The following is a 22,231-nucleotide window of genomic DNA, read 5'->3' as shown; positions in this document are numbered from 1 at the left end:
CGGCAACATTCTTTTTAATGTATTCTACAGACATTGGAATTGCAATTCTATAACAAATTTCCCATAACAAGAGAGTTTAACATCTTAGCCAGACAATGTTTCTTTCAGCCATAACAATAAAATGTTTGGATCCATCTTCAACATATATCCGGTTGTATTAGGATGAATGCCTGAAAATGTAATCCAGAAATGTATTAATAATCAAGGTAAGTTACTATTGACATACGTGTGTGTGTGTGTGTGTGTGTGTGTGTGTATGAGGGCTTACCCTACTCTTGTGGTAGTAATTTGTTGTTATTGAAAACAGGTTTTTTATTGTTGAGATCCACCCTTATGGTAAATATTATTATTATTATTATTATTATTATTATTATTATTATTAGAGTTAAAGCAGAAAATTCAACTAGTGCCATACACAAATACAAATAATGCAAAGAAATGCTGTTGTATCAAACTATATCAATCTGTTCCTATAAATATATAATTCAAGTGCTTAAATAGATTATATAAATGTACACCCATTGTTCCTAGGTATCCGCATTTCTTATCAGTTACCTTTTCTTCTGTGTTTGCCCAATGCATTTTCTAGCTCATGTTACTTTCAGGCAGGATGAAAGGTGGTGCTGCTAAAAAAAAACAGCTGGGAGGGGGGAGGGCTTTCTATTATCCCCCCCCCAATATTCGTACATACCTTTTAATCCTTCGGTTTAGTTTCCCACCCCCTTTCTTAAGTCCCTTCCTCTCTCCTGCCACAAGCACATTTCCCCAGTGTCTCCACCTCCTCCTAAAATATTCCTTTTCTCCATCTTCTAGTCTTTTTTGTTTTTTTAAAACTGTTTCACCTTATACACCTCCTAGAACCCTTCAGCTCCTACAGCTAAGCACTTCTCTCCCCACCCCCGCCCTCTCCCACCGGAGTCTCTGCATGGCAGGATCCATCTCTGCATGAAATTCAACAGGTCGTGTCCTGGCAGTGCAGTGAGAGAGAAGGAGCGATGGCACCTGTTGGGTTTCTACCAGGATGCCAGTAAAGGCCAAGGAAAAAGGTGGTGGCGTGGGGACCTCCTCTCTACTCCTGCGAGAGGGACCAAATCTCTCTTCCTCTTTGATAGCCTCCCTCCCTCTTTCTGTAACTTAGTGGGTCGGCGAGGTCAGCAATGGCCTTTGCCAATTGTCTCTGTGGTGATGGTGAAAAGCGGTTCCTCCCTTTCTCTCTCTCTGGGCACGCGTGTGTTTTCCTTCTCGGGAGCGAGGGCGGCCCATGATCCAGCTTCCTCTCCGCCTACCACCTCTGCAGCTTCCTTGACCCAGCCAGGTAAGTGGGGGTAGGACTTGGCGCCAGGCCAGGGGCAGAGGCTTTAAAGAACAAAACCCCGTCCGTGTCCTCCTTCCCTCCGCAGCGTGCGCTCGCTCGCCTCAGCAGGACCATCAGTACCATCCGCGGGCGCCCCGATGGGTACGTATGTGGGAAGGGCTGGCGCCAGGCGCTGCAGCAGCCGAGGCACCTGTGTGGGTTGCGCGCGTCGGCGCACGCGGGAAACGCACGCAGCCCTGAGCTGATGACCCCGGTGTTCGTGCGCGTGTATGCGTCTGCGCGCGTCTATATACCCACTTTCCTGGGAGTCGTAATAGGGTAGCCGCTCGTAATAGGATGACAGGGCTGCAGTCGTCGAGGGCTGAGACCTGCAGCGCACGATGTCGCTCAAGCAGCATCCTCGTCCGGTGCCTGCTCAGCCTCTGCTCAAACACCAACTCCAGGCAGAAGAGACGGGCGCTCTCCTTGCCAGGCGAGAGGTAGCCGGGCAGGAAAGAGCCGTGCGCTCCTGCAAGCTGCACCCGCTGAAAGAGCCTTTCCCACACAACCGTCCGAACTGCCGTCTATCTATGCGGGTGCCCATGTTACCAAGCGTTCCCGCGCGCCCTGAATGAATAAGTTGCCTTTATGGGGGGGGGCGAGCCATGGGGGGCGTGAGCAGCCCTAGGCACTGAGAGGAAGACTTCAACTACGAGCGCCGTGTTCTGACTCAGGCCCATTTCAGCTAACAGGTCTCTTCTCCCATCCCCAAGAATGTATATATAACCTGACTTTCCACGCTCCCACCCACCCCAAACAAGAATCCTGGGAACTGTAGTTTGCCAAGCTTTCTGGGAACTGCAGCTCTTGCGAGGGGCCAAACTACGGTTCCCAAGATACTTTGGGGGGTGAAGGCGGGAAACGTTTTTGAAATGGTGCGTGGGCGCGTTCGCTGAAACCGTGAGAAGGACTCTCGAATGCCAGCCTGGGAGCAGCGCGGAAGTGGCCCTGGGACATTGGGGGCGGGGAGAAAGAGAGACACCCCACAAAAATGTTCATTTCTGAGCGAGCCACCGCTCAGGTTGTCTGCGGGCAAGTGCAGGCTTCCAATTCCAAGGGCAACGAGAGGAGTTTGCTGGCCTCGGTTGACGCTCGGTTCTCTTCCAATGAGGAGCTACTCTGCTTTCTAGGCGCCTGAACGGTGCTTTGGAGCCCCCACAAGAACAGCTCAGTCGGTAAAACATCAGACTCTTAACCTTAGGGTCGTGGTTTTGAGCCCCACGTTGGGCAAAAGATTCCTGCATTGCAGGGGCTTGGACTAGATTACCATCGGGGTCCCTACAATTCCATGAATCTACAATTCCCACAATGTTCGGCCACCAAGCATGCTGGCTTGATGGCTGAAGGGAGTTGGAGTCCAGCACCGTGCAGTCTAAAGCCAGGCGTGCTTCTTAGAGGCCTGGAGGCGTGACGGGAGAGGTGGCTTGCACTTCTGAAATCTAGGACAGTACATTAGCTCCCAAACTGCTTGAATATTGCCGAGTTTTTTTGGAGGGCCACTTAATTGCTTATCCGCCTGTTGTAGCAATAGCAATGTGCCATGCCGGACACTTTACTGCTACTTTCAATGTGAATATTTAGCCTAATGAGGACATGTTGCTGAATAAAGCCTGTGGACCACAGTTTGGGAACCTCTGATCTAGTAACTTCCTTTCACATAAGTGGTACCTTTAAAAGATTAACAGGTTTATAGCTTTCCCAGATTAGAGTCTCATTCAATGGACTCTGGTCCACAAAGCTCAAAGGCAGAACCACTGCTTCTTATGCAAAGGCCCTGATATAAGGCAGCTTCCTATTCCTAAACTCATGTCATCATAATCTATTGTCAGTCTTCAAGGTGTCACAACATTCCTCTTCCTTGTACAGTATTTACATAGCTCTCTGGCAGCTACCGGTACTTCCAAATACAGGTTTGCAGTTTTCACCAGAGCTTGGGCGCATCAAGTTTAAACTCACTCTTGCACTTAGAGGCAATAGCCTATAATGAAATGCAGAAAAGGGGTGTGTCACATCAACATATTTAGGTCATTGGCATTCATATATTCAGAAGTTCATATGGATACTAAAGAGAGAGCTATTTCTTGTTCCTTTATACTTTCAGTTAAGTGAGTTGTTTTTCTAAAAAGATCAACACAAATACTGATTTGACATGAAAACAGAAGGGTTAAGTAAATAGCCAACTGAAGAAATTGGGGCTGATTAACTTGTTCTCTGGCTAATGTGCTGGTCTTAAGATAATTAGCTATTAGTACATGCAACTGCTACCACCTTTTCCTGGGAGGGCTCCTATGCACTTCACAGCTGCAAAACAGACTCAGATTAAATGAGTGACACTTGTTTCAGTCACTGTGTTCCACAGGGAAGGGGTGGAGAATCAGTTTCATTCCTCATCTTTGTAACAAATAGCTTTGTCAACTCTCCTGTTGCTGCTCCTTTAAGAGCAGCTAGCCCTCCTGTAATAAATAGGTGGTAATGTTTAGACATGGAGCAAAAAGGTAAACCTGATGGTTTCTGCATAACAAGACTCTGAGAAAGAGGCCAAAGCAACCTAGGTTGTCTTTCTTTCCCTTCCCCCACCCCACCCACAAGTTGACAACCCTGGGGGGGGGGGTGAGTTTAGCTTCAATTGACTCCAAAAAGACATCTCATTTGTGTCCCGTGAAACCTATTCTGACAATGTATGTGGTTTTAGAAGTGCAACCAAATGTCTCAAGGTGTGCTCTTGTGATACATACTTTTTATTAACTCTTATCATTAGTGTTTAAAATACTTTTTAATAATATTTTTAAACAGATGCAGTGTGTATTTTAAAAACCAGAATGTGTACCTTCATGGTGTGTGTGTGTGTGTGTGTGTGTGTGTGTGTCTCCACATGTGCACAGAGAGAGAAGTATTTGGACCATATTACTATTGACCCAGGTGGCGCTGTGGTTAAACCACTGAGCCTAGGGCTTGCTGATCAGAAGGTCGGCGGTTCGAATCCCTGTGACGGTGTGAGCTCCCGTTGCTTGGTCCCAGCTCCTGCCAACCTAGCAGTTGGAAAGCGCGTCAAAATGCAAGTAGATAAATAGGAACCGCTACAGCGGGAAGGTAAACGGCATTTCCATGTGCTGCTCTGGTTTGCCAGAAGCGGCTTTGTCATGCTGGCCACATGACCTGGAAGCTATACGCCGGCTCCCTCGGCCAATAATGTGAGATGAGCGCGCAACCCCAGAGTCGGTCACGACTGGACCTAATGGTCAGGGGTCCCTTTACCTTTACCTTTACCTTACTATTGAGTTAAGGCTACAATCTAAATAATACTTTTAAAGCAGGAATCTCCACTGAGCTTAGATGGACTTACTACATGTAAGTCCATGTCAAGGAAAGACCTTTATTAGGCCAACCCAAACACCATGATATAGTGTCCAAGCTTTTGAGTTCTCCAGAACTCTTAATCAGACTAGATAGTAAACAAAGCACAGTGGGGATTGAAACTTTGGCAATAACATCATGAATCTGCATCTAATCAGAGTCTTAAAAGAGAATGTGGGAGAAGGTAGTAAACATTTAAATCAGGCTCTTTTCGGTACCAGACACCAAGGCTTACTGAGAAGAGGCATGACAAACCTGATCTGCATCTCCTGAGGGTCGAGGATGCCTGCTTTTACCCATGCCTGTCTCCATCCTTAGGTGAAATTGCAGCTTCCTTGCTAATTGTAACAGGAATAAAGAGAAACTAGGCAGTCTTAATATTAACAAAGTTAGAAATTAGTTTTTCTGATCTTGGTAACAGCAAACACTATGCCATTGCTATTCCCTTTGTAGCTAATTCTATCCATTTGCACAGGAATACTTAAATCCATCCTGAATTTCCCGTATCAGTGCAGTAGTGTTGCACTGATTCATATTGTGCATGTTCAAATATTGACACTTCCATTTGCAAGCGCAGAAAAGGCCATTCACTCCAGAGGCAAACTGTTCATCTGTGGTAAAGATGGAAACTGGCAATCAGTGATGTATCTTTCCTTTGTACACAGGAACAAACTTTTGTTTTGTTGTTTTAAGTAGAAGAGGTGATTGTGTGCTTGAAACATTTATTGTACATTTAGGTCCCATTATCTGAAAATCAGAGTTTGCCTTTTAGGATGCACATGAGTTATTAAGCACCATCAGTTTTGCATTATCACTCAAGTGTGTTCCAGCTGTTTGTTTTTATCAGTTTTTGCAACTTCATGCAAAAGCTGGTTCTTGCATCTATGAAGGGATGTACAGAACTACCTTATCGTGGACCAAATTAGATGGAAACAGAATAGCACATTTTTTCCAATGGGCACCATGCGTCTGAGTAGGTCCTTAGTCCCGCAAAGTTTTTTTTTTTTTTTTGCTTCTGTGTTATGTTTGAATATTAGCTAACAGTACAGCTGGTTGTTTATGAACTCTGGACCACATGTTAATAGCTGCAATAGCTTTCTCTTACAACCAAGAATATAGCTGTGATAGAAATATGCTTATTTCACAAATCAGGATGCTAAAGTACAAATCCTTCTTGTTCTAGAGTCTTATCTTCAAGATAATGAAGCTGGGTACATAGTAGCACAATAAGTGCTGACATTAGTCATGCAAACTTTTAAAAGCCCGAGGGGACATATACTTTAATTTCTTTATTCCCATGATATTTACAATGGGCAAATTTAGCCGGAAGTTGAGAAACTTTAGAAGTGGGTAGCTAACCCATGGCTTTTCAGATGTTGGACTTTAACTCCCATCATCCCCAATGAGTATTGGAGCCTAATGCCATCTGGAGTGCCACAGGTTTGCTACCCTGCTTTAGAGGTCTCCCTTTCAGGAAGCAAAGAAGTCATTCTGTCACAGGTACATATTACCTGTACTTAAGACATTGGAATTCTAAGGGCAAATTCATCACCGTTAACTAATGAAAACCCATTGTTTGATTCCAGCGGTACTTAAGTATAACTGCTATCATTAGTTGGATTAGGGCCAATGTATGGCAAGGGATAGCAATGATAAGAAACTGCACAGTGTCCAGTACAAGGCTATATAATTAATTGTACATATCTCTGAAGCACCAAGTGTGTAAGGATAAAAAGGGGAGACCATTCCTTGGAGCAGACCACTCCTGGACTATTGCACTCCAAATATCACACATTAAATGTGAAAAGTGCATCATAATCTGTGTGCTGCGTGTCCATACAACCATCTTCCTTTAATTTAATTTTAAATTTTATTAAATTTTATTATGCCAAAACACCTTTATTTTCCATCCCCTGGTGGACTTAGCAGATGAGACCAATAGTGGGTCCAACAGTCAAGAAGGTGGTTTCTGCAAATGCTGTAGAGCAGGCATCCCCAAACTGCGGCCCTCCAGATGTTTTGGCCTACAATTCCCACGATCCCTAGCTAACAGGACCAGTGGTCGGGGATGATGGGAATTGTAGTCCAAAACATCTGGAGGGCCGAAGTTTGGGGGTGCCTGCTGTAGAGGGAAGTGAGGGGCAGGTGGGGCTCATCAACCTGGGAAGGTAGCCCAAGATCAGAAACAACAGCATCAACAACGCTGATCAGCTATCACTTATTTAAAATTGAAATCCCTAATATAAACAAACAATTTAAAGGTTTAATGAAAATAGGGAAGGGTGGGATCACTGCAGTTGGAATTAAAGCAGAGAGCATTGAACTTTGCACATATGATGACTACTTATATTGCATTAGCAGGTCAGGAAGACCAATCAGATCTGTTCTCCAGTTTCTGTAACTTCTGTTTAAAAATGGGATTTTCTTTTATTGGCAACTGCAGTAGATTCTACTGGGCACCATTTCAGATATTGGAGTGGAGGTGCAGGGGAGTGAGTCTCAAGCAAATTGGCAAATTCACAAGGCTGATATTTGGTTACATACAAAATTAAACGGTGGGAATTCAGTCTTGGTTAAGAATTTTGTATGTACATGTATGTGCTTATACCTCTTAATAGATATTGGAATATGAGCTTGGCATAAATACTTGCACATTTCTTAAGGCAAAGAGATTTTGAGCTCTTGATCATGCGGAAGCCACAGTGAGTTGGCTGAAGGGAGAGATAGAGAGGATTACTTAGAGTTGATTATTGGTGGATCACATTCAAAAGTGTGCTATTTCTGCTGTGTAGGAATACTACACATGAATATGTGATGTGCTCCACATATTTTACAAGATTAATGTGCGAATTATGAGCGAATCTACTTATAATAGACCTCTGCATCTTTTAATATTTTGCACCTTTTTATCCTATGATATGGAACCTGTGGATAGATGGCATGCCATATTTTACATATTTCATGCATTTCATATGCCCTTAATTTCATTTTTGGTCCTTATGTCTCCCTACAAAAATGTGGCTAAAATCCAATTTCCTCAACAGTAAATTAAAATAATGTATGTGCTCATTCTACTATTAAATTTATTCAGGCTTCTTATTGCTTTTTCTCCACCATTCCCCTCACCCCTGTCTCATTGCAGAGAAAAATACAGGACCTCGAAGCCGTTCGGTAAGTGTTTGTGCTGCACAGTTTGGCAGCTTTAGTTTGGGTGGGTTGTGTATGTCCATGTGTTGCAAGTACACTTGAATTCTGCCTAGAACATGTCTAGAAAGTCTTAAGTAATTTAGTTGTGGTTTTTTTAAGCAACTGCTTCCATCACTATTTCCCATTACTATTTGTATGATTTATAAAGCTTCTTGCTTGTGCTTCCAGTACTACAGGAGTGAGTGGCAAGCACAGATAAGATGCTGATCTTGGTTATTGCTCCACATATCTGCAGTTCTCTTCAATTAAACATTTGCTGACATTTAAGCACAATGCTCTCCTAGAAGCAATAGAACACATCTTTAAAAACCTTAATGGAGTAAGGAAAGATTGGATATGTTTAACCTGGGGGAAAAAGAGACTGAAAGGAGATATGATAGCCACCTTCCAACATCTCAAGGGCTGTCACATGGAAGATGGAGCAAGCTTGTTTTCTCCTGCTCTGGAGGGTAGGACTTGAACCAATGGCTTCAAGTTACAAGAAAGGAGATTCTGGCTAAACATCAGGAAGAAATTTCTGACAGTGAGAGCTGTTTGACAGTGGAACGGTCTCCCTTTGGGAAGTTGTGGACTCTCCTTCATTGGATGTCTCTCAGCAGAAGTTGGGTGGCCATCCGTCAGGGATGCTTTAGCTGAGATTCCTGTATTGCAGAGGGTTGGACTAGATGACCCTTGGGGAACCCTCCCAACACTACAATTCTGTGAATCTGTGACTCAAGGAAAAGCACAATTTAGTTTTGTTTTACATTTAACTGTTATGTATCTGGAAATGAATGGAAAAGGCTACTTAGAACCAAACAAACAGAGCAGCAACCACAAATCTAAATTGTATTTGTTAGACGAGCATGTCACGATCTTTTCCTGCGAAGTTCAGAGCAGCATGTGTAGATAGTTTGTTTCCAATCCAGCTACTCCCTAGGCCTCTAGGCCAGCCTTGCTCCAGGGGTGAAACTGCACCTCACACTTTCACATCATTTTCTGGGTCCTGCCCACACATTTTTCATATTACTGTAATGGATGAGGAAGGACGCTGTGACAATTCCTGACAGCCAATACCTGTTCAACTTATCAGTTAACGTTTAAGCAATGCAATCATTGTTTGATGTACCAGAATTTCTGGAAACATGATTGTATTGATGCAAGCTTGTAACTCCTCTGATGTTTCATGTCCGGCACAGGCTTAACCATGCAAAACCTAACACGTACATTGGCATGTGGCCTTAGAAAGTATCGTGAAAATTATGGGTGTGGCAAAACAGGGGATCCTCCAGTTGTTTACACAATATGGAATTTAAATATTTAATTAAAAAAAACCCAGTCACAGTATTTTATAGGTAAAAAATTTGTCTTATAATTTTCCATTAATTAGTATTCTGTAGCTTATCCTTTTTTTCTTTTTTCTTTTTAAACAAAACAATTACCAGGGCTGTCAAGGGAGGAATTGCATTATTTTTCCAACAAGCAAAGTACTTGCCCACAGATTCCAGCAAAAAGTACATTCTCTTACCACAATCTAGCTCAGAGTTGGACACGTTCAGGCCTATTGAAATAATTTAAGAAAGGCTTTAGTATACTTAACCAATGGGTTTGATTGTAGCCTCAGTCATTAGTTTATCCAGAATGCCTGACATCAGCCCTACATCTCTGGACAGCAGCCAATGGGCTGATGCCTGCCGCTCTTCCTACCCCCTATGTTCCCCTTTAGAAAATTATCTGGATCTGGGGGCTGCCATCTTCATTTCCCACAATGGGCTACATTGTGGGAAATTAACATGGCTGCTCTTGGACTCAGCTGTCTGAAGCTGACCCAAGGTCACCTGGAGGAGGCCCACTGAGGTGGGTCCCCTCAAACTTGGACTCTGCTCTCCAAATATTCATATGAGGAGCAATGCCTAAGAGGTGTGTGAGTGAAAGAATCCATATTTTCTGTTTGTTGCAGAAATAAGTGTGGTTGTGTTGTTGATTTTTCCTCTCCAGCCAAATCTGTTTCTGTTATGTTGTTGTGCTGTGGTATTATTTATTTCATTTGCCACCTCTCCCATGAAATGTCCTAATTATTGATGCTAATCTTCTTTTGATTTTCTATTCCACCAGCCTGGTTGCTTTGGCTACCCGCTCAGCATCTTCTTCATAGTCATCAATGAATTCTGCGAAAGATTCTCCTACTATGGAATGCGAGGTGATTTTTGCCTTTACTTCTGCTGGATGCTTGTGGCTATAGCGGCAGAGTGCTTCCTCCCCTCCCTCCTTTCCCTAATTACTCTCCTTGTTTTCTTTCCATAGCTGTGCTTGTGCTCTACTTCAAGTATTTTCTCAACTGGAGCGACAATCTTGCTACAGCCATTTACCACACATTTGTTGCCCTCTGCTACCTCACACCTATCCTTGGAGCACTTGTAGCTGATTCCTGGCTGGGAAAGTTCAAGTGAGTGCAATTTTAGAATACCAGAATAATTCTGCGGAAGATGCATCTAAATTGCGTGAAGAGAATCAAGCTGTTTCATTTGAAGGGGCATTACTTAAAAGAACTCTAGGCACAAAGTTTATATAAAATGTACACATATTAATTTATATGTATAGATGCCTGTAGGCAAATTAATGGGGTGAGTAGCTGGGGTCCCAACAGCTTCCAGTGTCAGCAGTTCAAATCCGCGCATTGGGGTGAGCTCCCGTTGCTCTGTCCAAGCTTCTGCCAGCCTAGCAGTTCGAAAGCATGCCAGTGCAAATAGGTACCACAGTGGTGGGAAGGTAAACAGCATTTCTGTGCGCTCTTGCTTCCGTCACGGTGTCACGTTGTGCCAGAAGCGGTTGAGTCATGCTGGCCACATGACCTGGAAAGCTGTCTGTGGACAAACACCGACTCCCTTGGCCTGAAAAGCGACATGAGTGCTGCACCCCATAGTTGCCTTTGACTGGACTTAACTGTCCAGGGGTCCTTTCCCTTTTTACATATACACACACGTCTTAAAGATGGGGAAAGGAGCTTTTGTGGAGCTAATAAAAGCTTTGGTCTAAAACTAAGATGAAGTAGAGCTTCACTTCTCCCTATTAACCTCCAGGCAGATGCTGTGCGCTAATGACAACAGCAAGGCAGGCAGAAATCCATCTCTCCTTGGGATGGAGACAATGATATTGAATTTCTGTCTGTTTTGCTTCTATAAAGATGTAGGCATTGGCCTAAGCCCATCATGCTAAACTGTCATGTAAATGTCCAAATATGCAGGCTTCCATAGAGGAGAGGGCAGCTGCTTTTACTCTTTCCTGGATGTTTTGTTGTTGCACTGAGCGAAGCCATGGCTTGGCAGGCTGCATAAACAGTAATCAATTTGCAGCACAAAAATGTAGCTTCCCTCAAATTTGAAATCATTCATGTTTGCCCTCAACATGCTGCTTTTAATGTAGGTCGATTCTAGAACCTGCCATTCACAAGAGTTGGTGTGATTACTCGATATACAGTTTGAAAACCCTCCCCTTGATTAGGTTATCTGTGTCTTTTCCTCTGTGCCCCAAGTGAATGAAGCAGGACATGGGGATTGCGTTCTTAGTATATGGCGACGCTGCATATATCGATTTTCAAAAGGACACACTGGGGCAGTGTAGATGCAATCTGCTATGAGCTTGTATTTTCAGAATGAAACCAGTTTCTCAAGAAGCACTTTTCATGGGCAAAATTTGCAATGGATTTAGATTGCATTTTTACTTCATAGAGGGGGGGAAAAACAAGTGCTCATCTTCATTGATTAAATAATGAATGTGTATATGTAGCCTTAGTGTGTTGTCTGAAACCAGACTAGCTATGAGTTCTTTTAACTAGGGTTTGTCTTATGGTTGATGGCTTGCGGTTTATCCAGGGCACCTAAACCACAAACCTAGATTTAGACAACATGCCAAACCATGGCTTAGTTTGGTACAATAGGCAGAATGACCAAGAAGCAGTAAGGTGGCTGAAACCTTGAGTCCTGAAAGCTGCATGCCAATGCTAAACCTTAGTTTGGATTAGCATGACATGCAAACTAGGCCAATGCATTTTTTTTAAAAAAAGTAATCTGTAACTTTGTTTTGTTTTCTTTCCTGCATGGCAATGAAATTATGTAACCTTTGAAGTCTTATGAGACAAGTTACTTAGTAGTTAATAGTATTTGTAAAACCTTTTTATAAGCTCCACATTTCAGCTTGCAATTCAGACATGTATCATTGTTGGTTTTGTGTATTTGGGATGTGGCATAATCCTTTGGTTTTACTTATAAAATGTATTAGCGTATTTTTTTAAAAAAAGATTGCTATACATCTATAAATATATGTCTATGTCTGTCTGTCTATATCTATTATCTATCTATCTATCTATCTATCTATCTATCTATCTATCATCTATCTATCTATCTACTGTATCTATCATCTTATACAAATAGAAACTGAAGTGTAGATTGCCAAACAATTGTATCGGAGAGAGGATGTGTACAAGAGCTTGTTAACTATTATAATGAGTATCAGGGAGGTTGGCCACAACAATTAAGAAATGTTCAGGTCTCATGTTGCCAGTCCCTGCTCAGTTTTACCCTGGGTGATTAGGAGAATGCCTTGAAGTTCCTCTCTACTCAGTTAGACTGGGCGTTCCAGTTTTGTGTGAGAGAGTAGATGCCATGGGTGATACCTGTTGCATGTACAAATTGGACAGCACCAATTACGTAAGATGCAATACGTTGTAGGTCATGCTGTCATTACTGTAGCATTGAATAACCTACAAATAATAATCAGCACATTTTTCTATCCCTTTTTCCAACATGATGACTCACCTTGGTCAGGAAAAGGGCTGAGCTCAGTGGTAGAACACATTGCAAGCAGAAGGTCCCAAGTTCAGTTCCTTGCTTCTCCAGGTAGGACTAGGAAAACCTGGAGAGGCGATGCCAGACGGTGTTGTCAAGTCAACACGAAGCTAGATGGACCAAAAGGCACATTCCAGTCTTCCTGAAATGTTTTCCTGAGGAAAGAGGTCTCTCTTCCTGAATTTAGTCAATGCTGTATTTTGCATTTTCTTTTTGAGCTAGCTATATGATAGTACTTTTCCTACCTTCTGCTAAGTATGATTGCTTAGTAAATCCCTAGATGTTTTTTCTTTTAATTGAAGAAAATTGCAATGCTGCCATTGCAATCTGAAAGCAGAAAACGGGTTTTGCACAAAGGCCTACTGCTCTGGGTGCATAGAAATTTTGAGACCCAGGGATATGCGTAGGCATGATTATTTCAATTTTTTTAGCAAACACAGTTGCTGCACATATGTTGCTGCTTTTCTTAGTGAAACCATAAAGCAGGAGCAGGACCCTAGTGCCCTCCAGATATGGTTGCACTAAAACTTCCATCATGCTTGATCATTGGGCAGGCCGACTGGGTCTGATAGGACTTGAAGTCCAAGCACATCTGGATCCTGAGCATGGAAGTAGTGCAGCAAACAAATGTTGAACGGACATGGAGTGCTCATGTTCAACAACAACATGCTCACCTCTTTGTTGTCATGCTTTAGTTGTCTAAGCAAAATGCAGCATATTCAATAAAGATAAAGGGATTGTGTCACTAAAAATACATCTTTTGTCTGCTTTCTTCATAACAGGACCATTATTTCCTTGTCGATTGTATACACAGTTGGGCAAGCGGTCTTGTCGGTAGGCTCCATACATGATTTGCTGGATCAAGACGGGGATGGTCATGTAGATAATGTTGCGATTCCCATGTAAGTTGCAGCAGTTACTTCTGCTCTCCTTGTAATTGCAAATTGGAATTGAGCGGTTCAATGTACCCACAGATCCTCTGTTTACTGTGGTTTGAACTGTTGCAGCCTTTGTTCCTTTCTTTGCATAATCATATGACTCCTATCACATGGCAAAGTCCAAGGAGCTTTATTTTTGCTATCTCAATAAAGCTGCAGCTATCCTTTGGAGGAAGTGCTTCGATTATCATATTTTGTTCGTGCCTTGAAAACTGCGTGAGACATGTTGCTTTTGGCGTGGAACTCTTGTAATCTCTGCAATCCTGTCAGATAATCCTGTCCCCTGCTTGAAAAATAATGGCATATGCCTGAAGACCTATTGCCAGATACACAACATGGAGATTCAGTTGAAAACTAACTTTAACCTTTGCCCCTTGAGGCACCATAGGTCAGCAGAAGTTCTCTTGTCAGAGCAGAGACATACAAAATGAGGAAAAACTTCTGCTTTCAACGAATCAGCAACAGCAAACCAGAGAACAATATGGGTCAGAAGCACTATTAGGTCATGACTCAAGGAGCTCAGGCATGGAGTCTTCTGTGCTAGGCCCCAGATCTATTGTCTCTCCACCCTATATATCTGTATACTTATGGAGAAACTCAGCATGTTCACATTTACTTCTGTTACATTTGGATTGCCTACCAGCACACAACCCAGTTTCTTAAAAGAGCATTCTTTGCTGTGAGCATATTTGTATATTTAAAATAGTTGTAGCATACCCAGGGACCTTATGCTAAAGGGTGGGTAATAAACTGAAACAACAACTATTAATCTATTTCTACTATTGCAGTTCTTTCTCTATGATTGGTTTGGTCCTTATTGCTTTTGGAACTGGAGGAATCAAGCCCTGTGTAGCAGCCTTTGGTGGAGACCAGTTTGAGGATCATCAGGTAAGAAGTTCCTGGCACTTAACTTGGGCTTTATTTTTATTTGGAGGAAGGTCGCTAAAGGCTTATCGGCATTTTGTAACTTATTTACAAACATACTGGTTGAGCCACATCAGATCTCCAGAGACGGGCAGCTCCGCAAAGGCACTTTCCAGAGAGCTTGCCTTCTCATTGTTCCATCTAAAACTCATATCTGAAAATGTTTCTGTTGGTTTTTTCCACTTACACCTACCTTGTCCTCTCCATCTCACTGGAGTATTGCTGTGCGGGAGGAAAATGTATGAAGATGAGAAATTTTCTCCAACCATTTCCTAGCCTAGTTCCCTGTAATTTCCCTAACATAAGACGTAGGCAGTTCTACCAATGGCTATTATGGAGTATCAGTTTGTAGTCATTGGGGTTCCATTAACCCTGTCCTGTCCAAATAATAATAATCCACCCGAGTCACAACACTATTGAAATGTAGAATTTGCTTCTTAAAATCTATCATGGTGGTTTTGCAAAAGCATGTTTTATTTATAGCAGCCCTGCATGTATGTATGGATGTGTGTGTGTATACATACACACAAACACACACACAAACACACACACACACACATATACAGATGGACATTTGTCTCCTGAGGCAGACAGATGCCAGCATATATGAGCATATACTGTAAAAACTAAAGCCCACACAGTCAAACACTTGGCCATTATTCTCTGACCATTAGCTGAAGTAGCAATTACTTTGCGCTTTGTGCTTTTCAAAAAATAGGCTTCCAAAAGATATTTTACACTAATGTTCTCCTTTGTATTTCAGGAAAAACAAAGAAATAGGTTCTTTTCTATATTCTACCTGTCCATTAATGCTGGAAGCCTTCTTTCTACTATAATCACACCAATTCTTAGAGGTAAAAATTGCTTTTCTAATTAATGTGTGTGTGTGTGTGTGTGTGTGTGTGTGTGTGTGAGAATATTAACCAACCAACATCAGGGTCAGGGTTCTAAGGGTGTGTCCAGACTGCTACAACTGTAATTACTCGAATGTAATGTACACCTTTTTTTGGCCAAATGACGTCACGAAAATTAGGGTGCACATTGGATTTGATGGCACATTTACATTTGCCAGATAATACTTTTTGGGTTTCAAGGTTTTGAAAACTGAGGTGCGCATTAGATTCGATGGCTAGATTAGATTCGCATAAATATGGTATTTTTAGATGGGATTCAATCAAATACCACCAAATTCAGGTTGTGCAAGTATCAAATTCCCTACAAATTTAGACTTTTAGCGATAAGAAAAGTTACGGCACTGGAAAACGTGAGATAACTTGCTTGCCATAATGTCATCTAACCTCCCCAAAACAAATCAAAGTGAATTCCCAATAAATAGCCTGTATCGTGTAACCTCCCTAGAAACTTTGTGCAGAAAACAGGTTGTCTGTGAGCAGCCTTAAGAAATGATGGCAAGGAGACTGGGCAAAAGTGTACACAAATGTTTCAGTGGTGCCATTTAGTGATGACACAGCAGGAGTTATGCCATTGTGTTATTGGTAGGATTCTTCCTTATGAGCATCTCTGCCTCTGGCTCATTCACTAAGCTGCATGAACAGATTTCCACTGCTGCTTTCTCTCTACAATTCCTTATTTCCACCCCACCACCCAAAAAGACATTTCTGGGGGGTGAAGGGACTTCTCAGCAAGTGTGTGGTGCAGCATGGAGATTTGCGAGGCATAAAATGGAGACACGCCTCTTTTGTCGGGCGAAGATCTCGTTCCACTTCTGCAGGGTCCTGTTGGATGCAAGCCACCGGCTCTGTGTAGTAAGGAGACCATCATTAGGAACATTTAAAAGGGCCTATGCATGCCAAAAGAACCTTTTAATGAGGGTGAAAGAGGAAAGCGCAAAATATGGTCTGAAGCTCAACATCAAAAAAACTAAGATCATGGCCACTGGTCCCATCACCTCCTGGGAAACAGAAGGGGAAGAAATGGAGGCAGTGAGAGATTTTACTTTCTTGGGTTCCATGATCACTGCAGATGGTGACAGTAGTCACAAAATTCAAAGACGCCTGCTTCTTGGGAGAAAAGCAATGACAAACCTAGACAGCATCTTAAAAAGCAGAGACATCACCTTGCCGACAAAGGTCCATATAGTTAAAGCTATGGTTTTCCCAGTAGTGATGTATGAAAGTGAGAGCTGGACCATAAAGAAGGCTGATCACCGAAGAATTGATGCTTTTGAATTATGGTGCTGGAGGAGACTCTTGAGAGTCCCATGGACTGCAAGGAGATCAAACCTATCCATTCTGAAGGAAATCACCCCTGAGTGCTCGCTGGAAAGACAGATCGTGAAGCTGAGGCTCCAAAACTTTGGCCACCTCATGAGAAGAGAAGACTCCCTGGAAAATACCCTGATGTTGGGAAAAATTGAGGGCACTAGGAGAAGGGGACGACAGAGGACGAGATGGTTGGACAGTGTTCTCGAAGCTACAAACATGAGCTTGACCAAGCTGCGGGAGGCAGTGGAAGACAGGAGTGCCTGGCGTGCTCTGGTCCATGGGGTCACGAAGAGTCGGACATGACTAAACAACAACATGCATGCCAGAGGTACAATCTTTTGGCTGGAAAAAAGAGGATAACTTGCCTGTGTTAGTAGTATCAACATTATGGTTTTGTAAACATAAAGTCATTGTACCAAATGTTCATAAAATTCAGGGCTTTCCCCTTCAGTGTAATCCTGAATATATGAAAGAGCATGCCTCCATACGTCACTGAGAATCTCTACTCTCTTCCATCCAAATCTGAAATGAGACTCCTCCTGAGAAATATCTATACAGTAGTGGTTACTCTGAATATGTGTGAGAAAATAAATAAATAGGCCGAGGTAGATGGGTAAAATGTAGCCTACACAGACTTCTGCTCGAGGAAAGAGTCATGATAATATATACTGCTTATTTATTTGATTTAGGGGTGGAATGTGGAATTCACGTCAAGCAAAAATGTTACCCTCTCGCATTCGGTGTTCCTGCTATACTAATGGCCGTTGCACTGTGTAAGTCAAATGCTTTTTCGTTTCCCACTTACCTGTCATATTTGCTTTAACTCTCATTTGCTGCATTTTGTTGTAGTCTGGGTTCCAGAGGGAGCAATCGTGCTCTTTCTTCATTGATTTTTAACGTTTTTTACCTGCAGGGCGGCAAGGGTAGGATGGACAATGACAGGAATATAATTGCACTGCAATTTTGAAAAAGAGGGTTGTTGTTGTTTTTAAAAAAGGAAAAAATGTAGTAGCACTGTTAAAATAGAAATATCAGAAATGGGATGCAATCTCTCTGTTGATCATCAGATCAGATTTACTCAGAGTAGTAGACCCACTGAATTTAATGGACATGGCTTATGTCCATTCCATTGGGTTTATTCTGAGTAGAACGTAGTTGGATAGAACCCATAGGTTTTCTGGTACCCACTTCCTTGTTTCATCCCACCTGGATCAGCTGTGTATAACCTATGGAAATGCAAGTTATCTACATCCATGCAAGCCTTATTTTAGACCCAGCCCTGAAATTGGCAGGCTCCCACATCTTTTCCGCAGCTAAAGTAAAAGCAACTGGACCAGTTTCTCGACAGAAAGGATTAGCAACCCCCTCATTTTCCCATCTGCGTAGGTCTTCCTCATCAGATTGCAGCCTTAGTCTGTAATATGAGAGCTGTTCCTCCAGTGAGGGAGTGCTCAGTAGCATGTAAACGTTTTGTGACTTTTAGAGAGCAAACCCTAACATTACACTAGGTTCTGGAGCAGCACACCAGGAACCTGCTGTTCTTAAATTAATGCTTGGGAAGCTGTCAGAGCGAGTAGGAGGAATGTGGTGTTGAAGAAGGAGTGGGTGGGAGAGAGGAGATAAGACTGGGGTGTCATTGGGAAGGAATACGCAAGATCATGCTATGTTGAACTGAGAGGAGATGGGGAAAGAGTTAGCAAACAAAAACAGCTGTAAAGAAAGTGGAAGGATGACAAGGATAGGACTTTATTTGGAGGATAAACAGGGTGTAAGAAGGGCGTGTGGCCAGTCCTACGTGCTCAGTGGCACGCATTCCCTCTTTGCTTCAGCAACCCAGGTAGTGGTGGTTGGTGCCTATTGGTACCGGTTGGGTACAAGGTGGGGAGACCAACAGTAGGTGGCACTACAGCCAACGAGAAGCAGAGACAACTTATTACAGTTTTGTCTACGTCCTCCTCTCTGCTTAATTCTGCAAGGGCCACACGGAGCTGGAAGCAGTGCCACCCCTTAGACTAGTTGTAAGAAGGCAGGTTGAGGTTGGTGGTCCCATTCACTCTAATGGACCAATCTCCACTGAATCCAGGTACTAGTCACGAGGCCTGATGCTTTGTTCTGCCAGTGGAGACCTAAACCTCTGTATTTTGCAATGGTATCTCTTGCTGATGCTTACAGGCAGTTACAGTGTCATCCTGTATGAAGCTTTCGGTGGAGAAATGAGTTAAATGTCAATGAGGAACTCCTTTGCCACAGCTCCTACCTGAGCTAAGTTGTGAAAGTACATATTAAACTCTGAACGCCGTGATTTCTGTACTAGATCTTAAAGTGACTTCATCAGCTGTTATGAAAATTTGATTTACCAGACTGCCTTCTGGCACTTGAGAAGTTGTCCCTGTGGAAGTTATCCCTGTCAAAGTGTTACAGTCAAAATGTTGTTGCATATCTTTCCCTCTATTGTAATTTGCACAGGAATATAAGCTATTGTTTTATTTCCTCAATACATTCTTTTCACCTGGAAAGCTCAGATGAATTCTACATATCAGTTTTAATGGCAGATTCCAACCCTGAAAATAAAGGGCTCCTCCACCTCCCTGTAACCATCAACATTAGGTCACAATTATTAAAAGGAAGATGAGTTCAAATTGTTTGCATTTTACTATTTTTGATTGTGTATGGGTTTTGTAATACTCTCATGTTCAGTCTGTGTGCATGTATTTTTTTGTGCAGTGTCATCCCTCACTTTCTCCCTCTCTCTGTTTCTTGCTGTGGTTTTTTCTTGATAACCTACACTGTATTTGATGTTTATGGCCTGTGGACCAAATAAGCTGTGACTTTGACTTAATGTAATGTACATGCTCTCCTTGCATGGCATGGTCTTGCCCTCTCGCAGATTGCTACAACCTCAGCAAATCTTGGTGTTCTTTATTTTTCTCTGCAGTTGTGTTCATAGTTGGAAGCACAATGTACAAAAAAGTTAACCCTCAAGGCAATGTAATGGTCCGAGTTGCTGAATGTATTACGGTAAGCAATGTACAGTTCATGGCTAGCATTTTCAAGGACAACTCTACTGTTAAGTGTCACAAAATTAAGTATCAAATAATTGATTTATTATTTCATTTCCCCCCTGAGTTTGATCCTAGAGAGAGAATAGTTTGTTAAGCTAACTTCAGTTTAAAACTGAAGTTAATGCGATTGTTGAGTGCTCATGCCGCTCAAATGCTGTGTACACACTATAATTTTAAAGCACATTTGAAGCACATTTCTCCTCTCAAAGGATTCTAGGCACTGCAGTTTGTCTGCTGAGAACTGTAACTGTGAGGGGTGAAATACAGGGCCCAGAATCACTTGAGGAAAATAATTTCCTTTAAAGATATGTTGTGAACACAGTCAAACATTAGGATTACATTATAAGTCCCTACAATAATTCTTGATAGATAGATAGATAGATAGATAGATAGATAGATAGATAGATAGATAGATAGATAAACAGAGATTAATGCCTTTAACATAGCAACCTAGTTTTAGTTTAAATTACTCTTCTAGGTTCTTCCTAAATGCCACTCTGGAATTGTCAGGAACATATAGATCAGGGTTTCCCAAACCTGGGAAACTCACAAGCTGTTTTTGGACTGCAATTTCCATAATCCCCGACCACTGGTCCTGCTAACTAGGGATGATGGGAGTTGTTGTCCAAAAACAGCTGGAGACCCATGATTTGGAAACCCTGATCTAGATTGTCGGGAACATTGTGAAAAAGCAATCTTTAAAAAGCAAACAGCTGCCAATAGCACCTACATCTAGACATATATAGTACAGAAAACAGGTTTTGAGGTCGCTGCTGATAAAACTTTGTGAAGTACAAAATAATACATTTGCATTTAAAATGCAACAACTTTATTAATAAACCAACTAAAATAGCTCAAACAGTTTACAGTAAACGCTTTGAAAGGAGGGGGAGGTGGGCAATGATGACAGTTGCCACATCCTGTTGGCAGTGTTTCAGTCTTTGCTTCATTTTGCATTTCGGTCAGCTGGGAAGCATTTTCCTTCCAAAAGAATTTGTGAAATAATTTGGGGGAAAACAACAACATTGTTTAACCATTTGTAAATGGTCTCTTTGCAGTTTGCTATTGGAAACAGATTTAGACATCGCAGCAAGCAATACCCCAAGAGGGAGCACTGGTTGGACTGGGCTAGCGAGAAGTATGATGTAAGTTGTGCTATTTGTCTGTTCGGAGAGCTCAAAAACCTGTCCCCTTATTTGACATATTTACCTTATATTATATTTAACAATGCAAAGTTTAAGGAGACTCCGTGACTTCTGGCATCTTGAACCCTTTATAAAATCTCTCTGACTGTCGCTTCCAAGTCCAGTAGATCATGCAGGGATTTACAGCTGATTGGAAAGGCAACAACCCTCAAATAAGATCTGAATCCACAGAGTTCAGAGATTTAAATAAGTGCTTTAACTAGTGTCAAATTAAAATAAAGAGGGTTCGGTGCATAAGCATCACTTAAGACCAGGCACCCCCAAACTAGGCCCACCAGATGTTTTGGGACTACAATTCCCATCATTCCTGACCACTGGTCTTGTTGGCTAGGGATGATGGGAGTTGTAGTCCCAAAACATCTGGAGGGCCGAGTTTGGGGATGCCTGCTTAAGACACAGTGTAAGGCAGCTTTCTATGTCCAGTAAGTCACTAAGCTTATCTAAGGGAAGCAGAAGATCATAATCAATAAATGCAATTGACACAGTTGTGCCTAATCTGCAATGGAGATCAGGTGTTTAATTTACCAATCCATTCTTTGGCAGATAAAGATACTGCATTGTTTCTGAAAGAGAACCAGTACTCTCCTCTTTGTGTGGTCCAAATTGGCTGTGGCTGGAAATGTGCTTCCTATATTCTGTATCTCAGTTGTGTTATCTCATCAGCCCTATTGTTCTGGCACATTTGGGCTCTGCCTAGGCTGAGACTACCCTCTGACATAATTTTAAGCCTGGGATTATCTTTCTCTGTATTCCAATAATTTTGATCATGGCCTGTACATCAAGAGTTACAGGACGGTCGCTTTGTGATAAGGGGATGGGCCGTTCTCCAAACGGACTATTAATAAATCCAGCTTCTACAACTTCCTTTCCTAGCCTTTGAGTTGGTCGCTGGTATTTCTGAAGGGTGTTGTTACCTTCTCTAATCTATATATGGAAAACCTCATTCTTAAAAAGTTGGTATTTTATTATTATTATGATTTGTTTTACTCCTTTGTTATAGAAACGACTTATTGCCCAGACAAAGATGGTCTTAAGAGTGCTGTTCCTGTATATTCCTCTTCCCATGTTTTGGGCACTTTTTGATCAGCAGGTAACTTTGGAAAGAAAATTCTTAACAATTTATTCAGGTGTTTAAATAG

General features: G+C 42.2%; 1 protein-coding gene across 1 annotated transcript in view; it reads left to right on the top strand.

The window, feature by feature from the left end:
- Window positions 1-1,328: 1,328 nt before the first annotated feature.
- The window catches only part of SLC15A1 (solute carrier family 15 member 1), a 35,525-nt gene continuing 14,622 nt past the window's right edge, over window positions 1,329-22,231 (top strand). Inside the window, exons 1-11 of the mRNA XM_035114363.2 lie at window positions 1,329-1,456; window positions 7,851-7,879; window positions 10,010-10,094; window positions 10,199-10,340; window positions 13,521-13,640; window positions 14,465-14,564; window positions 15,364-15,454; window positions 17,515-17,598; window positions 19,761-19,843; window positions 20,946-21,032; window positions 22,093-22,182. Of these exons, the coding sequence (XP_034970254.1) occupies window positions 1,453-1,456; window positions 7,851-7,879; window positions 10,010-10,094; window positions 10,199-10,340; window positions 13,521-13,640; window positions 14,465-14,564; window positions 15,364-15,454; window positions 17,515-17,598; window positions 19,761-19,843; window positions 20,946-21,032; window positions 22,093-22,182 (915 nt within the window). The 5' untranslated portion in view covers window positions 1,329-1,452. The remainder of the gene's footprint in view (window positions 1,457-7,850; window positions 7,880-10,009; window positions 10,095-10,198; window positions 10,341-13,520; window positions 13,641-14,464; window positions 14,565-15,363; window positions 15,455-17,514; window positions 17,599-19,760; window positions 19,844-20,945; window positions 21,033-22,092; window positions 22,183-22,231) is intronic.

The sequence above is a fragment of the Zootoca vivipara genome, chromosome 4, assembly GCF_963506605.1.
Source record: "Zootoca vivipara chromosome 4, rZooViv1.1, whole genome shotgun sequence".
NCBI lineage: Eukaryota > Metazoa > Chordata > Lepidosauria > Squamata > Lacertidae > Zootoca > Zootoca vivipara.
This window is presented reverse-complemented; position numbering and strand designations above follow the sequence as displayed.